The sequence below is a fragment of the Phaethon lepturus genome, unplaced genomic scaffold (genome assembly GCF_000687285.1).
Source record: "Phaethon lepturus isolate BGI_N335 unplaced genomic scaffold, ASM68728v1 scaffold10705, whole genome shotgun sequence".
Taxonomy (NCBI): Eukaryota; Metazoa; Chordata; class Aves; order Phaethontiformes; family Phaethontidae; genus Phaethon; species Phaethon lepturus.
In genome coordinates, this window is record NW_010542670.1 from 4,020 (window position 1) to 18,081 (window position 14,062).

At 43.4% G+C, this 14,062-nt stretch overlaps 1 protein-coding gene across 1 annotated transcript; it reads left to right on the forward strand.

Moving 5' to 3' along the window:
- The first annotated feature begins 918 nt into the window (after positions 1–918).
- On the forward strand, positions 919–12,951 carry LOC104621582 (metabotropic glutamate receptor 1-like). Its single transcript, XM_010288104.1, has 2 exons — positions 919–925; positions 11,824–12,951. The coding sequence occupies exon 2, from the start codon at positions 11,888–11,890 to the stop codon at positions 12,650–12,652; it is 765 nt and encodes a 254-aa protein (XP_010286406.1). The 5' UTR covers positions 919–925; positions 11,824–11,887; the 3' UTR covers positions 12,653–12,951.
- The last annotated feature ends 1,111 nt before the right edge of the window (positions 12,952–14,062 follow it).

Here is a 14,062-nt window from a genome sequence, read left to right on the forward strand (position 1 = left end):
TTTTTTTTGCAGAAATTCATTGATACATTCCATGTGCAAAAATACCTGAGGTTTTTGTTAAAGCACGCGCGTGTGTGTATACATTTTTATTTATACTGGGGAAGACAAATGAGAGTTTGCATCCGCTTGATAGGGCAAGGGCAAGGAGAAAAATGAAGTGGAAATTTTCTTATATTAACAGCCAAAACGTCAATCTGCAATCCCTTTTTGAATTACCATTGCAGATAGAGCATAGAGAAGACTTCATTTTGTGTCTACCTCAATAAGGCCAACGTTTCCTTGAGAAAAAGAAGCACATACGGTGAAATCTCACATAATGAAAGCTAGTGACTATTCAGCTAGAGCTCAAAAGTAAAAGACAGGAAACATTTAGAAAAGCATATCATGGGAATAAGAACACAGGAAAAAGCAGGAGCTGAGTATATATTAAAAACTCCACCCACAAAACCTTTCGGTGATGCTTTTGTAAATAAGTTGTGAAAGGCAGATGCTCCTTTTTCATTTCACCCTGCGTTGAGAATGCCAGGGGAGAAGTCCCACTGACAGCTAAATGCACAGCAGCCCTTGCCATCTGGTATGTAAAGTGCGTCAGGGCTCAGCAGAGGAAGCAGGGACAAACACCATGAGAACCTATTTTAGATAGTACCATGCTGGAGCCAAGGAGAAAGCTGTGTGGAAGTCGAGGTGACTGGCCCAATGAGCAAGAGGAGAAAAAATGGGAAAACCCGCAGTGACCCTTAGGTGTAGGTGAGGGACAGGCACCCTATTGAGTGGTATAGCCACCATGTGTGCACATGTGTATAACCACTCACTGGGTGTCTTTTTCTTTTCAATCTTCAGGAAGAGGCAGCCAGAGTTCTCGCCCACCAGCCAGTGTCCGTCGGCACATGTGCAGCTTTGAAAAATCCCACACTGCAGTGAATGTGTAAGAGAAGCTGCATGACAAAGAGTGGTTTTACCCCTTGCTTTCTCCTTCTCATTGATTTATCATGTCTAACGATGGGACAAATGTGGTGCATGCCATTAAAGATGGGAAATTTGCTTATGTCCCCTGTTTTGCACAATGCCTTAATCTGATTGTCCAGATGTGATGAACAGGACACTGAATAATTTTTTTGCAGCTTTTACTTTTTTTATTTTTTAAAACCTTCAATTTTATTTGTAAACACCTACAACTTTGCAAATACATCTTTTTTTTTTTTGTACTAATTTTATCTTCTTTTTCCATTTAGCCAATATTTTTTTCTTTTTTACAGTTTTGCATGGAGATGACATTATCCTGCGTGCTTTAACACAACACTTTAGTGGCTGTCTCACGGCAAGACACCTTTGCTGTGCACAGCTGCTGCTAACTATGCTTGTTAGTGAACTGCTGCTGCAGAGCCAGCAGAGGGAACACAGAAAACACTGGTTTGGTGGGATTCCATGAACAGGGAAATCATGAGCAGGCACATGTAAATAAAACCAGCAGAATCTGTCTCAGGAACCAACAGTCGCCCGAAAGTATCCTTAAACAATAGCAGAGTAATTTTTCCTGTTATAGTTTCAAAAAATGTTCAGATTCTGCACATTCTCCATTCAGTGAACGATAGCAAAGTTCAGCTCTTCAGAAACGAGAAGTGCAAATACAGCCCTCTCTGAGCAAACACAAACCCGCTGGAGAAAACATGCTAGCTGTTGCAGAAACAGCAACGCTTCGCCTCATTGCTTCCAGGACAGATTTATGCTCGTTTCCATCTGATAAACTGCAGATGTGAAACAGTCCTGCTCCCTGCCCCAGGGAGGGTTGTGCAGTGACGAGGTGGAAAGCTGCCTCTGATCCACTGACACAGCGTCTCGAGCAGCGCCGTCTCTCGCCCGGCCAGAGATGCTGCTCAGCTCCTCTAACCGGCCACAAAGCATGATGTATGCCCCCGGCAGCCCCTGCTGTTTGTGGACAGGTAGCAATGATGTTAATGCAAGCAAGTCTTGCCCCTCTGATTTGCAGATCAGAAGGAATACGTACGATGCATCATATATTTGGAGCAGTAGTGACGGTTGTACAGGGCCTGTGCTGCAACCAGATTTGCCATCCTGAAAGGCAAACTTTACAAAGCCGGTGCAAGGAGCAGTACAAACATTTTGTTTTTAGCTTCCAGTCCGACAACAATACGCCCTTCTTTTCTGATCTGGAACAAGTGCTGCAGATTCCCAGGGCACAGATCGCCAATTGTCTGGAAAGACTGATGATGAAATGGGTTTCCAACACAGGCAATTAGGAGGCAAAGAAATGCAACAACAGATTATAGTCAAAAAGCACGGGCACACGCTGTGAAACTCCTGAGCACAGGGAAGGCTGAACCTACTGCTTTTTGCATGACAACGCTTGGGATTTTTTTTTCAGTTTGAAAAAAAAAATCCTCATCCACATGAGCTCCTGAGAAATACCTCTGGTAGCACTCCAACCAGTCGATGGGACTTCCAATGTTTGTGGCTGCTGCACAGATAAGAAAGACTTTAAAAAGCAGAGGAGTTTTTCAGACCTGCTGAGCGTGAAGCTCGCTGTTCTGGCCTCTCCCCCATCCCTGCCTCTCAGGCTTCCCTCTCCCTCCAGCCAGGGCTGATGCTTTCAGAGGCCTGGCAGTGCTGCGCTGCGGCCAGGGGAAGGGCACGTCCTCCATCAGCGACCGACTGCCCGAGCTCCCTGTGGCCACGCAGCCCAGGCTGAGCAGTGCGTCCGTTGTATCACCAGATGCCCATCACCACCGCCTGGCCTCGTGCCCGAGTCTCGGTCACCAGAACTGCAGCAGCTCGCGAGTCTGGATTCTCCTGAGGAAGCCCTGCTTTGCTACCCCGAGATGCTAGAAATCGCCACGGGTGCTGTGGTTTCCTTCGCCTTCCAGTTACAAGCAAATAGATGGAGGGACTTGAAACTCTCTTGTGTTTTGATATACGGAATGCTTAGCACCCGTGACTGGGCTAATGTTGATCTCCATTCTCCACATGGTCCTGGAGATGGCCAGAAATGCAGAATCATGAGAACACAGAATAATAAAAATTTATTATCATAGTGAAAAACTCAGAAGCATCAGCTCTGAGTTTCAGGGCTCTTCTCTCCTGAAGCTGCGCAGTTGTTTCCATGGAAACTTCCAGATCCACCCAGAAAACCCACAGGCTTTACCAGCTGCTTTATCTACTGCAGCACCTTAGGGAGAGCTGCTTCTTCCAAACGAGGGGCCTCATGACTAAGCTTCCTGTGGCAACTGGGTTCAGTTTGCACTCCAAATGCTGGCATGTTAAGGCAAGTCTGATGACTCTTTGAGCACTGTTTAAACTGTTGGGAGTTTATTTAATTCTCAAGTACACCGGACAATCTGACAAGCTATAGTGGGAGGAAGACCTCATTGACTGCTACCTCTGCACACTTTTTGGCAGCAGATATCCAAAGCAACAGGCTTTTACCAGTTCTTTCTGGTGTATTCCAGTTTATTCAGTTTATTCCTCCACTGATACAGCTATTGACTAGGAAATATTCTGGATTTTCAGTAGAATTTTTCCCTTTTGTAAGTCATCTAGGGCTCTCAGTTGTGCGTCTAGATGCTCTGTGGAATACCTTCCAGCCCCAGGGCTAATGCCTTTCAGATGTTTGAAATCCGTTCCTGAGTTGTGCATCAAACTGAATACATTCAGCTATTTTAGCTTTCTCTCACACACTCTCTTCTCGGTCCTCGATGGTATTTTGTTGCTGTTTTGCATACAGCTTCCAGTTTGTCAATATCTTTCTGGTAACAAACATGGTGCCCCAAATCATTTTCCATCAGAAACACAAGGGATTACAGAAAGCAAGGACAAACCTCCAGCTGTCTTAATTACTATTAAACTGCATTCATATGAAAGACCGCCTAACCTCTGTACCATGTTGTGGTGGTTTTGAGTGGGGAACACAGGATTCATGGGCTATTTTTTGTGGCCTTATATTCAAAATTTGTAACTTAGTGTTTCTTATTCAATAGCAGCTCTAGATCTTTTTCCATAGTATTCCTTTTGATGCGATGTTTTTTGAAGGTTGTTGATCTTCACAACCTTCCAGTCCTACGGACTATTTTGTCTTTGCTGCACCCACCTACACTTTTCCAAAATTATTTTCATTCTACCATTTTCTTCCCTTGTCCCTAAGCTTTCAAGGTCCCTTTCCTCAATGCATTGTAATTTTCAGGTTTCAGGTTCTATTAGCCGTGCTCCTTTTCAAGCCAGCCTGAATAAATGCTTCACTTCAGGTATTTTCATTGGCTACACTGTCATATATATTTCTTCAAATGTGCGGCAGTGCGGCATGAGATACTGCTTCAGATAACACAAATGTGCTTCTCCATTCATATCAGAAGATCTATGATGATTTACACCATGCTTTTTCCGTGCACTAACTTTAAAATACGTAAAAAAAATTACAAAGGTGATCCAGTAGGATGCATTAATTCTGAATATCTGGTGGGGCTTACTTATTAATGACAACAAAATAAACAGATGCAAAATTTTTTCACTAGTAAGAGAACTTTTTAATTTCACTTTGATTTGCAGGTTTTTTATCTTCATTTCTTGAACACTGGAAGAATTTGCCTACTATTTGTGACAAACTGTTTATTACATTGAACTTTGTGTTATCTATTAGAATAAGTTATTTTCTCCAAACAACACATTGGTAGCTATTTGATTTTTTTTTCAAAATACTTAATGAAGAGTTTGCGAGCTGCAACACTGCTTTGCACTCATGAGGACAGTTTCATAATGTCAAAGGCAACATATCACAAGCAGTTTGCAAACTCTGCAAATATATTTCTCCAAATTGTTTGTAGTAAGTTAGTTTTAATCATTTTGTTATTACAAAACTACTGGTGAATCAAAAGTTTCTTCACTAATAATTAGGTGACTGAAATGTGACATAGCTTCTATATTTCAGATGAGATTAAAAATTAATATCAGTAACTATAACTAGTAGTCAGCCCTTTATACACATAATCAGTGTAATATTCTCATACCTTTGTTGAGCTAGGTAAGTAAGATCTGTGATACATACTGAGGTTGTAGGACTTCAACCACATTGAAGCACTGCAGTGAGCATCTATCTCTGCCCCCAAATTTACAGTTGTATAACAGTGCCTATGTACATATATGTAATTGTTAAGTCCCAAAGTGAATAAATCTATTTATTTAGGGGTATTTGGCTATATCTCAGCTGCTGGATTTGGGAGTACTTCTCTGCCCCTGGGAGCAGATATGAGCCTAGCAGCAACCCAGTTCCATGGTAGCGCGAGCACAAAGCATGTGACCCTGCTCCTGGCTCCTGCTTTCCCAGTCTGTGTGACCAGGGCATAGAGAGGGGGGTGGAGTGGAGTGTGGCACCCTCTGATCCTGCCCCGAGCGTCTGACCCCAACCTTGGGATCCTGTGGATGGAAACCAGGATCACATCACAGGGTACTCAGGCTAGACATAGCTACTGCATCCATGTTACAGACTGTATAATACTAACATTACAATTTAAAAAAGAAAAAATCAGCAAAAAATGAGTTATCAATAGGGTCGATGTACATTAGAAAGCCCATGTGTAGCTCAGATCAAAGTAATATTTAACTTTTGCAGCAGAGTAACTAATGAAGGAAATAAGTAGGTTAGATTTAGTTGACGTAAGCTAGGGGCAAGACCGACGGTTGGAAAGGCAGCTCTGAGCTTGTGTGCTCACTCACAACCCCAAGTCTCATCAGGTTCCCTGTGAGACAGCATGACAGCACCACGTTTTCCTGTATTTTGTGTAGCAGTTTCCATCATATATTTAAAGCAGCACTCTATTTTACATAGAACATTGTGTCTCATACCCAAGGCAATTTTGTCCTGAAAAAAGAGGGAAGGGAGTGACAAGGAAAAGTTAGTTCAGTCATTTAAATTTCCTGAAACACCAGTGGGAGTTTAAACTTTGCTCTAATTATATGGCACCACAGAAAGCACAGGAGTCACATTGTGAGAACTGTTCTAAGGTCCTCTTACCACTGAGACAGAGATTACAGTGTAAATGGACTAAGGCTGAAATTGGTTTGTGATTCTTTTTCTCTTTTAGGTGATAATAACTGATGCTTATCAGACAAAAAAAAAAATTAGCATACACCAGATTGGGACAGTGGTTCATCATGGCTCCCTCATTCCTGCGTGAGCCGCAGAGAGGTTAAACCTGTGTTAGTAAAAAAGATGAGTCCCTAGAAGCAATACTCCAAAAATTAGGCTTGCAGGAACATGCTAACCAGCGTGGCCTGCTCTGCTAATGCGTGGCAGGGCTGACTGCTGAAGCTCTGAGGAAAGGGTCCTGTTTAGCACAGGGAGATATCACTAACTTGGATTAAAGCCATTTCACTCCCTTAATCAAATTTCATGCCCCAGTGGCCTTACTGAAGTGGGGGCTATAATGGAAGAGACCTTGGGGATACCAGCTAAGCACCTGCAATATGCTGCAGTGCACATACGAGCCTTAAATTTTAGGCTTGTTAGCTTGGGTCCCAGGAACAGAGAGGCCGCAGCGGGACAGAGCTTTGCTCAGGCTTGTTACTGCTTCTCACATGACTGCAGGGCTGGAGAAAGCTTGTGGATGGCTAACTGCCTTTCTGCAAGCAAGGCAGAAATTCCTCTGCTGGCTTCCCTTGGAGGGCATCCATCAGCAACTGCTCTTTGGGCTGAGAAAGTCTTTGTGCAATGCACAGCTTTTGGATGGGGCCTTTCCTTTGCTCGGTTTCCTCACTGTCTCCAAAGGCTGGCCATCTCTGTGCAGGGACAGCCATGCACGTGCTGCTTTCTGGAGCACAGTTGTCAGACGGCCAGTAACTGTGCCCTGCTCCGTGAAGGTGGGAGCATCATTTGTTGACCAGGCAGTACCCGACACTGACCTCTGGTTGCTAAGATAGTTCAGGGTTTGGTTTGGACCTGATTTTTGCTGACAAAGTTGATAGGCCTTTCTCGGGTTGCATTTAATGTTAATTCCTAAGATTTTAGCTTCATAAAAGGGACTGCTAGGTTATCTCAATGCTTCCTACTGACTGTGGCATTTTAGTTATTATAGTGACTACAAGGCGGTAGGTCTGGCCAAAGCATCAGTCTGACAATGAAAGAAAAGGAACATATATCTCTTCTCCTATAACCTCTTCCACTGGTTAATTGCCATTGCTGCTTTTTAAAAAAAAAAGCCTTATATCATAAATCTGTGCTATGAATCTTCTCTAACACCACCAGACCTGGCCCAAACGACTATCCTTCATCTCAGAAAGCTTATGATGCTCCCTCAAGCTCATGGCCGCTTGGAGAAGATAACAAACCACACCTTTGGCATCCTAAAGGGATGAAACAGGGGATGAACTCTAACAGCTCAAGGAATGTCCTTTCCTTTTTAACTGGAAGGGGTCTTTCTCAAGCACTTTCCTGACTGCATCTCCAGCTCTATCACTCTGGCAGTGACAAGCACTACGTCAGATGAGGAGCCATTTCCCAACATGACAATTCCTCAAGTTAACCTCATCAGAGCACATATCACTCTGTTTAACCATTTCATGTGGTATCAGTTAGGTATTGTTCCGCATAATATGTTCAAGGCAAAAAAGACAAAGGTTCAGGCATACATGACTAAAAGTTCATCTAATTCTCTATGCTCTGGGTCTCAGGCTATAGTTTCGCTGGTGAGAAGATCAGAGTTACACAGACTAGACTACCTTAGAGCAACGTGGCAATCATCTTCCACCTGAGGAGCATTCAGCTTCTAAGATGTAAAGAAACCTTTGCTATCCAATGTCTGAAGACATCTTCAGGACCTTGAAGTGTGGGGAGGAACCACCTGTTGTGGGGTGCTCATTCTTGACATTGCTCCAAGGAAGCCAACAATGTCAGATCCCCCAGGCGCTGGCAGGAGCAGGACTCTGTTCTTGGCCCGCGACTGGATTGGGTCGAGGCAGTCCTAGTCACAAGCAGGAGCAGGATTTTAGGCACCTGGAGATACTTAACAATGAACAGTGAGCCATCTAACAAGCTGTAGCCATGTCTTACAGTTGGGCAGGGATATTTTGGACCACAGTCTCAGATTTGGGTACATTACTTCTTTTAAAGACTTTCTGCAAGTAACTATTAAGTTCTGAAGTTGTTTTCCAGCTTGCTTAGTGTCTATAATTAGCAGCTGAAAATATCTGAAAATGACTGCCCCAGAGTCATGCAGAGACGACATTGTAAAGATCGATGCATGTATTAAAAAAAACCCCGCACTTTGAATTACCAAACAGTGACAGATCTGCTCATGGAACTAATAAAAATTCACACAAGAAATATGTCTATTCCCCCAAAGTACAAAAACCCTGGACAAAGCTGCAGTGAAAATTGAGAAAGAGCGGCTAAATTCAGTGTATGTCCTTGCCTATAAAACAAAAGCAAGCCCATTTTATGTGTTGACAGGATATCCAAGAACCTGCTTGAACATTTAGGCTAGATGCAAGGATTTGAAGAAATAGTACTTGGAGTACTGGGTACCCAGTACACTGGGTATACACAACTACAAACCTTAAGATCCCTTGAGACTCCAAGGAGTTCACTTCTAGGCAGTAAGTGTGAAGCCTAAATTTTCATATGGAATGTTGTATAAAGGAGAGAGGAAGTTAGGAAAGGCAAATAAATACATGATGGACACAAAATGGGTAACTGTCCTATTGATACGAGCAAGAAAACACCAGTTAGTCCCACCCTGTCACTGTGTAATTGAACATCATGTTTTCAATACCCCAACTGTGACCTGACTTGGTGCCCTCTCCTGCCTTTTTGTGGAAAAATCATCCCTTCTACTGTTATACCAGGCAGATTATTTTGATCTTCACCTTCTCCCACAGATGCTTCCTTCAAAAAAGAAGGTAACAATCACTTAATGAACAATGACCATGCATCCCACATGCAGTCAGGATTGTCATCATCACTTTGCACAAGTGAGTTGACTCCTATCTATCTCACCAAGACCCAGTTCAGGTCTGAGCTTTTCCAGCACCATCTTAGTTTTTTGTCTAAATGTTGATTAATGACATTCAAGATGGCTGGTCTTTGTTCCAGGATAACAACCATTTTTCTTGCATGTTAGTTGTTAATTCTGCCTGAATGTGTCAATCTCAGCGTGACTCCCTACCAGCTGTCCAGCAAGACAGAGCCCAGGTATTTCTATGACAGTCTTGTGACTCCATCTCAAACATGACTCCTTAACAGGCTAACAGTGCGTGGACACAGGAAGGAGACCAAGTTGAGGGAAAGAGCTGGAATGAGAGACTGAGGAGAACAGTAACAAAAAAGAGAGATTTCCTGGTGGAAATCACCAGATTGACCCCATGGAGAGCCACTGTGGATCTAAAGCTTCTTATCACAAGGCCATCAGAGTCATGAGCTGTATGGGCTGGCAAGCAGAGGCAGGGTGCTATGGCAGCACCAGCTTTCCCTGTAGAGCAAGCTGGTAACAGACAAAACCTGATTAAGCAGTTAGTTCATGTTTGGGTATTGCAGTCCCAGCAAGTTTAAGTACGGCTATTGACTTGGGCTCGATTAAGTACATTATGGAGAGTGCTACAGAAGAAAGAAGTCAAAAGAGCAGAATATGAGAGTGAGGGGGAGGTAAATGAACTGAATAGGAGGAAGATCTGAAGACACAGGTAGTGAGTTCCTTAAAATAGCAATACTTGCCTTTGATTTAAAATACAAAATCTTGGGAACAGAATGAGATAGAGACTAAACAGATGGTGTGAGGGGGGATTCAAAAGTGAGATGATGCACCAGAGCTAGAAATGAAGAAGTAAATGATGCAGAAGTGGACTTAGAATAAGAGACAGCAGGTAATCATAATTGTTTTTTTTCAGAAAAGCCCTCTGCGGTATTTGTAAGTTATAGCGTCAGCAAAATATAATATGAGAGCACCTGACATTTTCCTCTCTACAAGAAGAGACTTGTTTTGAAGTCAAAGCAGACAAAATGTGTTTCTGTGTGAAGAGTTTGTAGATCTCGGTATGTTAAAATACTACTTGAAAAACCTTTCACGTCCCACAGTTACATTCATTTACTTATCCCTATAGCACTTAAAAAACAGTCATACCACAGCTCATTTTGATCAAAACGGGAATGCTTCTAAACCTTCATTCTTATCTTTTCATTGATCACTATAATATAGAAGTTTCATTCTTCAGCTGGGAACTTGGCTTTTTTTCCCTCTAGGTTAAAGCTCTAAATCCAAACAGCTCCAGGCCCTACCATCTACATGCTTTGGGGAGTTACAAATTTTTTAGATTGGCCCGTTCCCGTGAGCTAGTTCCCACAGAGGTGACGAGTCACAGGTCCAGTGTTTGGAGTCTGGAATTGGAGATGAACTTCCTGGCTTGGATCCATCTCAACTTCTTTTTTTCTTCAGAAATATTTACTGCTCATCAGAAAAGTGCCACATTGTCATTTACATTTCCTTTCCATTTTGCCAGATTTACATTGTCTGTGTTGTATCAGTTTCTTCCAGCTATCACAAAGTCAATCGATTTTTTTTTTTAAATAAAATTCAACTGGTAATTATTTACTCCCTGAAAAAAGAGAAGCACAGGAGCCTGAGCAAGGAAAAGCAAAATACTCAGAACAATATTGCAGGCTGTTTGTAAGGGAAGCAATCTCCCCTGGTGTGTGCAGTAGCAGGAGACAACGCTGCTGTGCCAGCCTCCCACCCAGATTGCCTCCCACCTGCATCACAATCACAGGGTCTGAAATGTAATCCTTTGTTTACTTCTGCCCCCTAAGGGATGAAACCCTGAGATAAGGCTGCTTCGCATAAATCATCTCAGAATTTGTCTGCGGTCTCTCGTTTCCACCCAGGTGATGTATATATTAATTTGTAAATGATCTCTACTGCCTGACCTGCAATTAAACAATTGCTTGGTCCTTTTAAGCACCGCTCAGCTCCCTGTACCACCAGCTGCTAATGAGATATTGCTCACCTGTGAGTGCTTCTCCCTGCAAAGGTACAGGGAAATGCAAAAAACCCACTGCAGTTTCTCAGGGACAGGCCTGACCCTCAGGTCCTCACTCAGCCAAACAGCCCAGCGTTTTGATGGGATCCAGCCCTTGTGCAGAGTCAGAGGGTTTGACTCGCCATGATCGTGTTGCTGCTTGTTCCTCCACCCACACAACCCAACTGTTTGCAATCCCAGCATTTTATCCTGGTTTGTAAATAATAGTCGCTTGGGAAGAAGTGTGTTTGTCTCTTACCTGATGGAGGTCCTGAGAGTCCTTCATTTCTGTAATAGCTAATCTGTTTCCTAAATGCAAAGGGGGGCCAGGGAATGAAAAAGAAAGGAGGGTTAGTAACAATTCCTCTCTCTACCCAGTAGTGCCAAAGGCTAAGGCTGTGGGTTGTTTTTCTTCCAACAGTTTGGCAATGTTTCCAATAAGCTGTAAATTAGGCTGTGACTTTTTACCCCTTTTTTTTTCTTCTCCCCTGCAAGGTGGGGTGAGCAAACCTAGATACAAAATGACATAGCTAGAGTCCTCGAAACACAGCCAGCCCTCCCGTGGGGTAGGTTTTCCAGGCTGGCAGTGGGGTGGGTAACCATCAGGGAATTGCCTTTGGATGAAAATCACAGTAATTGCTGCTGTTAAAAAAGTTCTTTACTTCTGTAGTATTTCTGGGTGGACAAAAAGAACTGGAGGGGGGAAGCTTATTAATGAGGCAAAGCAATGAGTATTTTTGTAGGCTTGTTTGTTATACTGCCTGTGTCTGCATAACGTAAATGCAAATAAACCCATCTTTATTTTATTCATAGTTCTAATGGAAAGTCTGTGTCATGGTCTGAACCAGGTGGAAGACAAGGTCCCAAGGGGGAACACATGTGGCACAGACTCTCAGTGCATGTGAAGAGCCAGGAGACAGGGTGCAATCAGACAGCGGTAATCAAACCCCTCACTAAAAGCTACCATGGCCAAAGCAAGAGCCTGACTTTTACCGACATCAGCAGTAAGACTCTGTACAATGTGGTGGAGGAAGAAGATAGAGAGCCTGTTCGCCTCAACCAGCCCGGCAGCCCCTCCATGGTGGTGCACAGGCGGGTGGCGACGACCCCCCCACTGCAGGCTACGGCAGAGGAGACCCAGCTCTTCTTGCCGGAGCAGCCCCCCAAGACGCTGCCCCTGCAGCCGCGGTCTCTCATGGACCAGCTGCAAGGAGTCGTCAACAAGTTTGCCACCGGCATCCCCGATTTCAACGCTGTCCTCCCCGCGCCCGGCTTGGGGAATGGCGTGCGGCCCCCCTACCAGCCACCGCAGCAGCCACCCCTGCCGCCTGTCCAGGTGGCTGCCTTCAGCGAGGAGACCCTGTCTCCCCCAGCTGAGGAAGCAGAGAGCGAGAAGCTGAAGCTCATTCAGGGATATGTCTATGAGAAGAACCCAGAGGAGGAGGAGGAGCCAGCAACCAGCAAGCTCACCCTGGAAGACTCTCCGGCGTTGACGCCCCCGTCCCCTTTCCGGGATTCAGTGGCTTCAGGCAGCTCTGTGCCCAGCTCCCCTGTCTCGGAGTCAGTCCTCTGCACCCCCCCAGATGTGACCTATGCCTCTGTCATCCTGAGGGATTATAAGCAAAGCTCGTCCACCCTGTAGACTCTGCAAGAGACAAGACAAGAAGGACTTTAGCAGATGCCTGCTGGGAGGTCCTGGGGAGACAAGTCTCCTGGGGCTGGGCGGAGAGAGAGCAGAGAACAAAGTCACATATGACAGGGCAAAAACTTCATCCTGCACTTAAATAAACCAATAAAAGGAAAGAAAAAGAAAAAAAAAATCCATTCTGAGGGCTCAAAATTCTCTAGCTGTTAAAAATAAAAATATTGTACTTTGAGAAAATGTTAGGAAACCATAACAAAGCACAAACCCAAGAGACAACTTCTATAGCAAAAAAATGAATAAACACACAGGAAAAAAAAGAATCACACTTAGTCACACCCTCTCTTGGCAATGCTTGAAAAGGACTCTGGGAAGTGTGACCTGGAGAAGTCATTAGCACATCTCATGACTGCTGTCTGTCTGCTACAGGAGCTGGAAGGGCGGAGTGCGGTGAGGAGGAACGAAGCTATATGAGACATATATGCATAAATTTTTTTTTCATGCTTTCTACGGGTGGCATAACTGCATAACTTGTTTTGGGGGAGAGGAGCTGAGATAATGTGAAAGCACATGGCTCTTACTGACTTTTTTCTGAACAATTTGTTCTTCATACTAGGTTGCTTTTTGGGGGATCTGGGCTTTTTTTAGCAGTGATTGTGACCAGAGCAAGAAATATGATCAAGTTAAGACTCCAGAGGTTTCTGAAGAAAGCCCTTGCTGTAGTACTTGTAATGTATGATAAAAGTATGACAATGACTTAGAAAAACTGTCCTTTTGTATAAGATTGCAAACCATGTGGCTAAACTGTTACACAACATTTCCTGTAGCAGAACAATATTTATTGACTAACTTTTCATAATACAACATATTTACCATGTGATTACATCATTCCTTTGTGTTTCTTTGGAATCAAATACATTGAAAAATAGCTGTATACTTAGAGCAACAACTATTACTCTGAAAGAAAGGCAATTCCATACTGGGGTTATAAAGTCAGTCTCGAAGCAAGAGTGTGAGTGTACGTTTGTGTTTCTGTATGCGTGTGTACGATATGTGTGAAGCGTAATGTCCAATAACTACCACTGGAAGATTGTCTTATATACTATGAATATTTTTATGTTTAAATCATGTTTTATATTGCATTGTTACAAATATTCGATAGAACTTTGGAGGTTTGTATGCTGTGCTAACACGTTTTTTTTTCATATACAAGCTGAGACAGTTGTTACCCTTATAATAGGGTGCTTTATTTTGCAGGTATTTTATGAAGTAGACATATGGTATTAATAACCAGTGCATTGAGAACTTGTTATTTTACATGTTTGCAGCAAGTGTGGTTAACAAAAAAAAGAAAACACAAAAAGAAAAAAGTCTGTTTTAGAAATCTTGCACATGCCAGTATAAAGGCGA

Bases quoted from the DNA above. Each gene is read 5' to 3' on its own strand.
- LOC104621582 (XM_010288104.1), top strand. From the start codon at position 11,888: ATGTGGCACAGACTCTCAGTGCATGTGAAGAGCCAGGAGACAGGGTGC.